The 13,186-nt window shown below is 37.5% G+C and overlaps 1 protein-coding gene across 1 annotated transcript in view; it reads left to right on the forward strand.

Moving 5' to 3' along the window:
- Positions 1-2,434: 2,434 nt before the first annotated feature.
- Positions 2,435-13,186, forward strand: part of btsz (bitesize) — a 70,281-nt gene continuing 59,529 nt past the window's right edge. The window contains exon 1 of the mRNA XM_017613664.1: positions 2,435-2,793. Coding sequence (XP_017469153.1) covers positions 2,450-2,793 — 344 coding nt within the window. The 5' untranslated portion in view covers positions 2,435-2,449. The remainder of the gene's footprint in view (positions 2,794-13,186) is intronic.

Here is a 13,186-nt window from a genome sequence, read left to right on the forward strand (position 1 = left end):
ATTTCTCCGGCTGTTTGCTATCGCAACCGGCTAAATTTAGCCGGAAAACGGCTGAAATGGCAACACTGGTTCCGCTATGCTCACATACTTAAGTATCAAGCAACCTGAACGTAGTATTTGGAAACTTCACATAGGCAGGTCAAACTGCACGTGAAGTTTTAAAAAAGAGAACATCTTTATGGGTTTAGATTCTACTTATAACACGCGAAGACCCATTTTTTTGTGTATGTGATCAGGTTGGCATTCGTTCGATTTCCAGTGGATTGTGATATTAAAGCGCTTGACTTTTAAGTTTTTTAAGTGTTGCCACCTGTTAAAAATTTTGTTAAAATTATTTAATAAGTTAAGTCAGTTATTAAATTATGGGCATTACTATAAATTGGTTTGAAAACGCTCCATTCCTAATAAATATGTAGGAGTATTGCCACCCGTTTAAAACGTAAAATTCAACTAAAATTAAGGGACTTAAGTAAATGAGATACGTACATATTTATGTAATAAAATATGGGTGTTCGAATACGAGAAGCAATTTTTTGTGAAGGAGATCAGATCTGCACAGAAGTACAGTACAGCACAGATATCAGATCTTTTAGAAGTACAGGTTGAATTGATGCAATTGATATCGATAACAAATAAAATACAAATATCGATTACAAAATCGATGACAAATTCGTTAAAAATTGCGATAGCAAAATCGATAAATATCTCGATAACAAAATCAATAAATCGGAAACATAATCGATAACAAAATCGATAAATAATCAAATTTTCAAGCCATTTGCCGACCCCTGAAACGCCCGATTTGAAATTAGGTGTTTTTTTACATATTAACCCAAGGTTTTAAAAGCCGAATGGTCCAAACAAGGATAATAAATACTGTGGTTAATATAGAACAAAATATGAAAACTCTATACAAAAAAACCGGGTTTTGAGCACTTTCTGCGCACGTTGCCGACCCTTAAAAATGTCTTCTTACTAAGAAGTTTTCGGATCTGCTCAAAAGTAAAGGCCATCTTCGTAAATAGTTTCTCACTGTAAGTGAAGTGGGAAAGCTACGATTTGAAGTGAATGGTCGGATTATCCCCCTTCTTAATATTATGTAGCTTGTAAACAATTTGTTTAAATACGCATTTTCAATAACTTCAAAATAAAAGGAGACACTCCTCTCGTACAAAAAAAAAAGTTGTGGAATAGATTTTCTCCCGAAATCCACAATAACATTTTAATTTATTTAACTTTGTTTCTAAAATTGCTATGCCCATTTCTAGAAGATTCGATTTAAAAAAATGTGTGGAACAAATATTCATAAAAATGGTATATTCGGCGGAAGTCCGCAATAAAATCTGCGTTTTGTTACCTTTAGTTCTAAAACTGCCACGCCCATTTGTCGCCTTAAGGAAAAATCTTCCACAACAAATATTTTTGCAAAAACACGATTTTCGACACCTTGCTTTATGTTTTTTACTAAATAGAGATAGAGGTATGCTCTTGTTTACTTTTTGTCGTTAAAAGCTACTGGATATAAGCAAAATTTTCATATCTTTTAAAAAACATATGTATTTAGTGCATACATTTTCTCTAACTACATATTAATTTTAATTAAGTTGGCTAGCGAAAGTTCACATATTATATATTTTTTAAATTTCAAGGCAACAAAAAAAATGTTTGAAACCTGAAAGCGACAAAATTGTACTGATACAAATAAAGAGCAGCAAAATTAGAGGAATACCTTAGCTTATAAACTAATTCAATAACAAATAGTACAACTTACCAAATAAAAATATATCCTTACCAAAACTAAACTTACTAATACTATTTTTCTTCTCTTTTTATCTCTTTTCCCTGCACTGCTTTCTCGTTTTCTCTCTATTTGGGTTCATATTTCTCTTTCTTTCCCATTTCCCATTTTAATTGTTTGACACGCAAACATGACACCAACCAAATGAATGACACCAACAAAAACGAAAAAAAAAAAAAAAATAAAAACATACGCATGCTTACTTGCATCTGAAACCACTAATTTGAACAACAACAAACACTGGACACTGGACAAACCAAAAATATTTCGCAACGAAATTTGACCACGAACCAAACGTCCACTCACACGCATCTCTTTCCCAAACACGCACATACCCACACCCACACTTCCTACGACCATGCAAACTGTTGCTGTCTTCCGAAACTTTGGCGTTGATTAACCGCAAACACTGACGCGACCTCACCTGTTCTTGTTGTTCTTCCAATTGACCAACACGCACCACTCCAACTGTTTCGCACACGCAAACCCACGCACACATTGACGCACAAAAATCATATATTAACACACACACACACACGCATACATGATTTTTTAATCTCAACTCCCATGCATGCATCATCCATTGAATAAACACCCGACAGGCTTTTGCGTGCCGAATTGTATTCGTTGCGTCGGAAGGGCGCGCTGCGCATGGGCGGTGCACTTGATGCCACACAAAATAATGCACAACAACCACTGCAACAAGAAAACCAACAGTACGAACAGAACAATCACAATATGGCATCAACAGCAACAACAACAATATGCACCACCACAACGACCACAGCCACCCACTACCACAGTCAACACCTCCAGCACCACCCGTTGTTGCATTGCGAATCGAATCGTCATTGCGCGCGTTGCAACACCGAGCTGGGACGCATCACGAATCGTGGAGCACCGTGCCGCGTCTGCAAGTTGCGCGTGTGCAAAGCATGCCGCGAGTTCACCTCACGTACCACCGATTGGGTGTGTGTAGTGTGCCACAAGCAAATGTAAGTGGGAAAACTGCATACATACGCACACGTGACATGTGTATGTACGTATGTATGTAAGTATGAATGTTGCTAGATGTTCATTAGGGTGGAGCAAAAATAAATCAATTTTTCGTTTTAGAAATTCTAATTAAGCGGAAAAATTGCGTTACATGATCACATTGAGCCGTGTTAAGCCGCTTTCCAATCGGATGATATTTACGATCACCGCAACAGCTTTAAAGTTTAGAAAACTCTATCAAAATATGGTTCTTTCATACTTTTTTTAGATTTTAAATTTTGGTATAATAAATTGTAGAATTCAAGTTTCTAAAAATCGCATTAATTTTTTGCATTTTTTATTTATTTTTTGCTGACAGTGCCACGCAGCTTTTCCATAAAAAACATACTTTACAATTTGTTTTTATATGGAGGACTGGCAGCAACTTGAAACTTGTACTAAAACTTAATGGGCTACAAAACCGCATACTCAAAATCTTTCTAGAAAATTTTGAAAAATTGTTTATTTAAATGAACTATAATTTGAGAGATTTTTCGAAACTTTATGGCTCTTGGGGCGACCGTAAATATTATCGATAAACAAATTTTTCAACTCGGCTCAATTTGATCAAGTTACACAACTTTTCCGCTTTATTAGAATTTCGTAAATCGAAAAAACTGATTTATTTCGCTCCACCCTAATATACCTAGATGTTTCGTTGCTTTCTTTGTCATTGGTTTGTTTGTGTCTCTTCAATTGTTTCTTTATATGTAAGTGTGTTAATGTTCTTTTCATGTCGAACATCAACGAAAAAGTTCTCAATCTGCTATAAGTTTCCTATCCTAGAATAACTTCTCTGCAGAACAGAGAGTTGATTCATGAACAATGGTCGACTTCAGACCGCGACGCCATCCCTCTCCGATTAGGTTAGGGCATACATGCATAGTTTTGGATATACACAGATGGTATACGATGAATTCGCAACATCTGAAGCCATCAGTTACCACTGTCTATAGGACTTTTATATCGAAAAAAAACACAAATATAAGCATAAATATTATTTTTATTTTTACATTTTGTGTTCAACCACCCCTAGGTAAGGTTAGGTTGTGCAGCAGCTGTGATAAGAGTTCACTTGGAAATCGCATAGGTCCATTATGATACCCGCTCATATCCCTACATGACTTTGAACCATCCTGATACTCTTGCGAACTCTGGCAAACCCTCTAGCGGAGTTTTCCGTAAGCTCTCTAAGCTTTAGAAGAAGTAGTCCCCCAGAAAATTGAGTCGTTTTCTCTTGACTGCGGAGCTCTCGCCTTGGAAGTGCTGGACGGGTTATATCCCCCATTGGTAGCCATGTGGCCAATGGTTCAGTATCCCAATAGTTTTCTTGTCAGAAATCTTAACTTTAACTTTGAATGTCTTAGTAAACTTCTTGTTCTTCGCGCATCCTGCATTGGCCAAAGTGAGCGCGATACAGCGCAGGTTGCTATCTTATCTTCTTAACTTGTGATAACAGGAAAGTTTTTCGACTAACCCGTTTTCCCTAATCCTATATCTGATCACTTTCTGGCGCACTCGTTGCTTTTTAATTTTCTGGAATACCAGTGTGTCGCGGGAGCTACTAAAGATTGGTTATTTGCCGTCGCAGACGTTGTAAGGATATTCGGAATTCCCGAACGCAAATCAAGCTTCACCTTCAACAACGAAGGCAAATTTAGTTAGAGCTAAGCAAATCCATGATGCTTATCAGTTTTGCCACCACGTCAATAGCATATATCTCAGCATGGAAAAATACTGTAGTGATCTGGGAGTCTGTAGGAATCCCTCAAAGATAATTTCTGAGAGAAGGCGTCAGATCCTGTTTCAACGAACATTTTGGTGCCGTCTGCAGAGATCGGCATTTTGTCGTCGTTAAGAACGATATTAAGATTTCAGTCACTGCTGTGAAGTTGTAGTCGAAATTAAGATCCGCGATTTGATAGTCGCAGTTCTTGTATTCCACCCCTCACTTTGTCGAGGATAACAGCCTGGCGTTGAGTATATTGCTCACATTTTATGTAGGCATGCTTTGTGTCGCAGATTTGGCATGTTGCGTAGATAGGATTTGGTAACTCTAACGCTTTCTTTCTGCCCTCTTCGGTTTTCGTTTTTTTGGAAAGTTAAGTGTAGGGTTAGGCTTTCGTCTGACGATTTAATATTTCCACCATTGTGTGAAGGAGTTCGAAATTCATCTTCTTACTTATATCGCTTGGTGAACAGAACTCTTTCAGTTTTGAAGGAGTCAACTCTTAGACCATGGCCAGGTCGTTAATTGCACATTGTAAAATATCACTGACCGTCGCGATGAACTTACCTACTACCAGCATAAGTAACTCTTCTGCATAAGCAATAATTTTAGTAGCTGTCGATATTCCATAGCACAGAAGACAGAACTCTCCTTTCAGGGGATTCCCAAGGAGCATTTTATACCTCCTTCCAGGTAAGAGAGTCCTGCCGCCCAATGTGGGTTATATGCAGACTACAGTAGGGTCGTTCTCTCTGGGGAATGCTTCTGGATTGCGTCCGAGGGTCTACCGATGACAAAATTGAGGTCCTGTACGATGTGACCAGCAAGTCAAGAACCTGAGTCTCCGTGTCGTTCGGGTACACGTTTATGGTTCATCGTTGCATGTCCTGTACAAGTACATGTCTTGTCAATCTACAGAAACTCAGCTACAAGCAAGAACATGCCGTCTCGCCACCGGTGTAGAGAGACTTATTTTGTGAAAGTAGCTACCACTAAGCCCTTATGGGCAGTGTGACGGCTGATCGTTTGGGAAAGAGAGGTTTTAGACTCGCTTCACTCCCTTATTAGATAACGTGTGCGGAATTAAATAAAGACTGAGGCAATAAAACGAAACAGCTATGCATTTGGATGCAATAAACATTGGTTTTCCACTCACATAGACATTATCGAAATCAGCCAGAAAAAGTTTTATGCAAAATACTTACATATGTCCATAGTGAAAGCAGGCCATCAAATTTTCGGGCTTAGGGCAGAAGACTTTTTTAAAAATATTATGTATTTGGGAACTTTGTTGTTCGAATTTGAGTAATGTTTTTAGTCATTTCGACAACAAACAGATCACATTTTTCCAGTAAGGAGTCCTTTTCTTTTTCTTTTTGAAAAATATTTCATCCAAACGTTCTACAAAACTGAAATGAATTTTTTACAAGCAAATTTTTGGAAAGCCATAGCCGCTTTAACTTTTCCTTTTCAAAGTTTAAAACATCTTTGTTAAAGTGTTTGAACATATTTCACTACATCCTTGACTCTTGTATAGTTTCTAATGTTTTTTGCTTACTTTGTACTTTATCGTCAATTTCCGATGTAATTTTGCAGAGAGATCAATTAATTTATGATTTTTGTTAGGGTCTCATTTCGCTGCCATGTAAAACATGTTTTTTCGCACTCACAGGTTCTCTTTATACTGTTTTCTTTTTCTAAAAAGCCGACGTTTGTTTTGTAAATAAAGTGTTTTTACGTTCCATAGAGAAAAAATTAAAAAGCACGTTACAAAGTTTACAAGCAAATCTTCAGAGTTCGTCCGCTTCCAAGAAAATTTCAGCCTTGTAATATGCAACTAGATAATTTTTAGTGGAATGCTTGCATAGATTGCACAATAGATTTTGGTATACTTAGTTTGGGTTCTGTGTTTACCAGAATTCTTCAAAGTCTGCTTAGAAATAGTCTTCAGATAAAAACATTTGGGAAAATCCGCGGGTATACTATAAGCTTTTTTTTTGATAAAAGAGTTGCTCATTATACATATAACAAGGATCATAGGCATACATTTTTTTTTACTATGCCCACATAGCATAAGAGGATTCTACATATACTTATAAGCAAATTTTCGGAAGAAGCCATGGGTCTAAAATCGATTTGGAGTTTGCCAAATTACGAAAGTATCCTTCGAAGAAAATGTGAAAGACTGTTGCGCCCTCTGGTGGAAGTTTTCAGAAAAAGATAAATGCACAAATGGACTCCTCATACCAAAAACCCCATATAGGATGTCTTTATACAAAATTTAAGCACTTCTTTACAACACTTCAGCAAAATGCTAAGAAACCTATTTTCGCAATTTAGCAAACAACAAATTGATTTTAGATCCATTGGTTGTTCAGCGTTATACGCGCAAAATCGAAAAAATCTACCATACCAATTTTTTTTTTTTGCTGGCGGTGTCCACCATTTTCTTCCATATAAAAAAATATTCCAGCATACTTTAATATTTTACAAATTTTACTTAGGTTTTCCTCTGACATTTAATGCCTTTTTCAAACCATCTCCAACTGTGCTACCGAATAAAATCATTTGATTTAGTTTACCTCACTGTTATTGCATGGCAATGATATCTTTCACTTAAGGCTGATTTTCACTATGTCAAATTCAGTGGCATTTGTCGTCGAATAATTGAAAACACATTGCCAAATGGGATTAAAAGACGGTCTATCGATTTATTTGGATCAGGATAGGTCTTTAGTCGTGTACCAGCGCTGATAAATCGGCTATTAGTCTGTTTTTGGCTCATAATATCATCGGTAAAGGCATGGATAAATGAGNCATTTGTCGTCGAATAATTGAAAACACATTGCCAAATGGGATTAAAAGACTCGATTTATTTGGATCAGGATAGGTCTTTAGTCGTGTACCAGCGCTGATAAATCGGCTATTAGTCTGTTTTGGGCTCATAATATCATCGGTAAAGGCATGGATAAAGGAAATAAAGTTGTGTCAAAATTGTCGCCAAATTTTGGCGTCAAAATATGACATTAACTGCATTTTCAAATTTTATTTGGTTTGTTTGTCACACTGACTATCTTTCTTTGTTAAAATAGATAAACATGTATTTATGTAAATACTAAAGAGCCATCAATCGACCTACATACATATGTACGTACATATTTCGGCAAAGCGTGGCACACCAAAACGTTTGTTGTACATTCATTGTCAATATCATCAAAAACCACTAAGAAATTTATTTTATTATTATTATTATTATTTATTGCTAACTCTGTCATTGTTGCTAACACTAAAATCAATTGTGTCTATTTTGATAGGCGATAGCGCTTATGTTAGTCCGATAACACAGTGGCGCAGTGTCGAGAGTTTAACTGAAATTTCCACTCATCGGAAAGGTTCTCTGAAATGTTATAAAAAAATATTTTATTTTCCGGAATTAAACGTACATCAAACACAACATATGGCAATTTTTTTAGTGGAAGATGTTGCTCATTTTCCCCATACAAAAAATATTTGTTGAACATACTTACGCGTATTTCTAGCAATTTCAAACTTGCACACTTGAATGAGCTACATAACTGCATACATGGAAATTTTCATAAAAATCTGATTGGAGGTGTCAGATCTGTTGGTATACACAAAAACCGATTTATAACTATTTCTACTGGGAACAAACTACGCATTCCCGGAATCTCTTCATGTTCATTTTACGTATTTCATGCAAACTAAATGTAATTTATAATTTCGATAAATTCGGCAATTCGTTTTTTTTTATTCAAATTCAAATTCAAATTCATCTCAAGATGTTAAAATGTTAACAAAAAAAAAAGAATTTGCGAAGTGCAAAATGAAAGCGCATTTAAACGAAAAAGTCGACAAACAAAAATCTATGTAGAGTAAACAAGCCCCCCGCTGCATCCCTTTTTTGGTACTTCCGAACCAGTTCTAAATTCGCCACCTTAGATATAGATTTATAATGAAAAAAGTGAAATAAAATAGTTTTTTAAAAGTAAAACATTTCGCTGATTTTGGACTGGTTGGGATATAGTTGGACTATTGGACTGGTTCGTTTTTGGCGACAAAGATCTAGTACGGAACTAGAAATTTGATTCACTAGTTCGCGGTTTCCCTGCAGTGTAAAAAACACAGAACTTGATTAAAACCTCCATTAATTTCATGAAATATTATAATCGTTCCGGCGTAAACAGTTTTTTGGCTCCCCTGAGCGTTTAAAGTTTTTGAGTTATGACCCGTTTGTTGCATTTGTTGTTTTCACAACCTCGTCTATGAAATGGTTATTTCATCACTTCATCGATTCTATAAAGCTAACTACTTTGCATTCTTTGCCCCAAGCAAATGCATATATGTATACATTTATTCGACTTGTATCTGCTTATACTTAGTTATGTATGCATGTACCCATGATTTTGTATGCACACGCATTCCCTGCAGGGAACTAGGGAACCACATTTCAAATTCACCTAGTTAGTTTTGTATTGCCGCAAACGAGCCAGTCCATTATTAGTAACTAGTTCCTCTCCAGTTCAAAAGCAGCGAAATATTTGTGATACTTTTAGAAAGAAGGCACATTTGACTTTTTAAAACCACATATCGTTAGCTGGGAGCGAAAAGTTGCTAAGTCCATTTTTTTTAATTATATTTTGATGCATGACACAAAAAAAATTTTATATTCACAGAAAATGTGATATTTCTCAATGAATACAAAAACTGTTCATTACAAATATATGTACATATGTATGTAAACCTAAGTTAACAAATTGGTTTGGAGCTATAGAAATATTAATGAAGCGGTGGTTACAAGCCATCTTTTGTTTACTTTAAATAGACTTTTGTTTTGCAATTTTTTCGTTCGAATACGCCTTCGTTCAGCACTTCACAAATGCCTTTACTTAGTTTGGAAGCACAAAACAAAAGTCTGACATATTGCGTCTGACCGCATTCGAGACCGGTAATTTCTGGAATCTTAAAAATAATTGTAAGCTTCTTTTGCATACTAAAGAACTGGTATGGAACTATAAAAAAATGGATGTAAAGAAAACTATAGATCGAAACTGCGGAATTTAGAACTAGAATATATAACTTAAGAATATGTAATGCAGTAGGGACCAGTGTTGCCTCACACGGGCTTTTGCCATCAAAACTGGCAACTAACAAACTAGGATTTCCATTTGGTAGATTGGTAGGGTAGATTGGATTTTAGTACGTTCCGCGCCAATAATAGAAAATATGTATATCCAAACATGTTGACGACCTTTTAGACGAATATTTCAACGCTGCGTTCATATAACGGCGACCGCAAACATGTAGATATACCTGATTCGTAAGTACAATCGTATACCCATATTATTGCCAATATACAATATGAACATCCTTATAAAATTATTGAACTACAAAACATATGTATGTAAGCATATGTACTGAATACTGATGTGCTGAAAAGGCCTTGTCAATAAACCCACTGAAGTCCACCACTATCCCATTTACCAAAAGAAGAAAAGTCAACTTGACTAGACCCACCTTGGCAGGGACAGAAACTGAGTTCTCAGAAAAGGCGAAGTATCTATGTGTAACTCTGACCGAATGCTCAATTGGAGCTCACATCTCGAATGTTTCCAACAAGGCTACAAGGGCGTTTTATGCCTAAGAGCGTAGAAGTGAGTAGAAACATATCAAGTTTGCTGTTGATAGAGAGAGAGGGAAGCAATGTCTACGTCACGGCCATGCGGTGGTGGGTTTTTGTTTTTGTTAACACGGTGTCAAACCCGTGGTTAAATATGCGGCACTAGTCTCGTGGCCAAAGCTATGAAAGTAAATGCGGGTGCCACCTTGAGCAGTTTGGAGGTTCTTAAGTAATTCGTGGATGTTCCCTCTATCAATCTCACGAACATCAAGCTACCGATGTTTTCCTTCTACAAACCCTACAAGGCCATAATTCCTGAAAGGAACTGCCGTGAAGCGATAATAACTAAGATTGTCGAAGAGTCCCTAATTTGGTATACCGACGTATCAGAGATAGATGACAGGAGTACTGAAAGAAAAGTCTAGCAATGGGCACATACCCAACCATATTTTAGGCGGAAGTATTCGCGATCGAAGTCTGTGTTCGCGAATGTCTTCGTAGAAAGACAAATGCCTTAGAGTATTTTAAAATGGCACCAAGGCTTGTGGATAGCTGTGAAACTCTTATGCACTGCCTGTTAGGCCACAATAGCTCTGGTAACGAAAGGTCTAAATATTTCGCCAAGCGTGAAACCCAAATGTGCATGCATGGTCCCGCACATTTCTGCGGTACATCTAAAGAATACACAGCAGAACTACTTGGGAGCTACCCAATGGCGGAGATCCATAACTCATTCCAAGAGGATCTCTGAAAGACTGCTTAAACTTAGCCGGGAGGGTCTTAGAACTGTTATGGGGTACCTGACAGGACACTGCAAGTTAAGGTACGATTTCAATAAAATTGTGCTTTCTGAAGAGACAGACTGCAGGATTTGGGCCGTTGCAGGAAACCTCAGAGCATATTCTATGTGACCGCCCACGTATCATGAACAGCAGACTGATACACCTTGGGGAACGTTTGTCTTCTCAATCCAAATTTTGAAGCATGGCACCCTTCAAAGTGCTTAATTTCTTAAATAGCCTAAGGTTGGAGTGATTACAATTAGGGTTTAGCACAATAGATCTTCTTAGGTCGCAACGCAAGTATTCCTGACGACACGGGTGGGGACCATTTCATCTATCGATTTTAGAACTCGTTGGGAACTATTGGAAAACTTAATGCAGCGGGCGACAATTTCCATTGAGTACTACTCAATGAGTAGTGGTTGTAAATGTAGCAGAAGCGTACCCATTCAGAGCTAGACAGTTTGCCTGTAGGGATTTATAAATATAGTACGTATATAAGTGTATACGTATGCATGTATGGGTAATTCAAGTACACATAAGTAAGGAGCAGATCTCGTCGTGCAGCTCAGCAACAGTTACCGGGAATAGCCCATAAAACTGCTATCGTACTCCGCTCCTTGCACTTTTGTAAACAGCAGTAATAACAACATTGTTAGCTGAGTGCTGGCCGATAGTACCAATCAACTACAAACAACGGTAAATGCATATCTAATATTACATTGTATACCCATGTCGGTGTATTTCGCATATCCTGGCATTACTTGTGGGCGCTTTTGAACTGCTCATTCCCTATTGGTTTACTGCTCACGATGCTATGTATTGCCGCGGGTGTTTCCGCGCTGCCTTCGCTTACAATCTGCGTTGGGTTGTGTTCTACTTTCTTTTACATACCCGTTTCGCATTGTGTGCATTTTCAATGAGCTCGGAATTGGTAATGGATATCGATATCGCAATGACTTTGTCAACATCATTCACTGTATTCAACTGTGGCTGTGTTGAAGTTGAATTGTTTTCAATTTTTCTATTGCACTCATTCATTTATGCATTTGCATTTTTTTTATACTTCGTATTTGAATCAATCATTAGCTTTTAAGTTAGTAAGAAGCCGCATACATATGTATGTTTGTATACCTATGCACATTTCTAAGTAAGTATGATCTACATACACATAAATGTACATATGTCATTGATAGTCTTGTGTAAATTGCTTTGTTTGTCCCAGAAAAGGTAAATTAATAATTTACTTTTTGACTAAATGTCAAGTAATTATTAGATCAATGATTTAAAACGTTGGGCGCTATGTCTCTTTTAATTAAAGTTTATTGTCGATGATTTTGCATTTATATAAAACGAACGTTTCGTGTTTCGATTCAAGGAACTCAAGGCTAGCAAATAATAATTATTATAATAAATGTGTTTTCAGAGGATTTATTAATTTATTACACGTGGAAAAATAATACAACTGCCGTTAAAGGCAGTAACTGGGTCACCAAAATGTTCAACAGGATTTAGATAGAATTTCCAGGGTAGGGGTAATTTAACGATTTATCTGCTTCTCAAATGAAGCTTCAAAGAAATTACTTAAATCAGGTAGAAAGTGCAATGGGGTATAGTCGTTGCGCTTGGTATGCAGTTACAGTTGCATGGCTCAATCACGACTCTTGCGTCCTTGTTCGTGCACTCTGGGCAACGTGAGCAACCCATGTGCGAGATGCGGTAACCAATCCGAGTGGAGCCTTGGATCACGGCAGAAAGAGAGGGAGTTTCGGTGGGGCCACTCCGATTTATTCGGTTTAAGGGCTCACTGATGCGATGATGATGGAGTAGCTGTCCCACCGCCTGACTATGACGAGGTACGTATAGCGATTACGCGGCTGAAAAACAACAAAGCTGCTGGAGCTGACGGCCTGCCAGCCGAGCTATTCAAGTACGGCGGCGAGGAGCTGATGAGGTGCATGCATCAGCTCGTATGCAGAATATGGTCAGATGAACGCATGCCCGACGACTGGAATTTAAGTGTGCTCTGCCCAATCCACAAGAAAGGCGACCCCGCCATACGCGCCAACTACCGCGGAATTAGCCTTCTAAGCATAGGTTACAAGGTCTTATCGAGCGTATTGTGCGAAAGACTGAAGCCCACCGTCAACGAGCTGATTGGACCTTATCAGTGTGGCTTTAGGCCTGGAAAATCCACCATAGAT

This window comes from Rhagoletis zephyria, unplaced genomic scaffold (assembly GCF_001687245.7).
Source record: "Rhagoletis zephyria isolate East Lansing unplaced genomic scaffold, Rhagoletis_zephyria_1.1 Rzeph_scaffold_00699, whole genome shotgun sequence".
NCBI classification, from domain to species: domain Eukaryota; kingdom Metazoa; phylum Arthropoda; class Insecta; order Diptera; family Tephritidae; genus Rhagoletis; species Rhagoletis zephyria.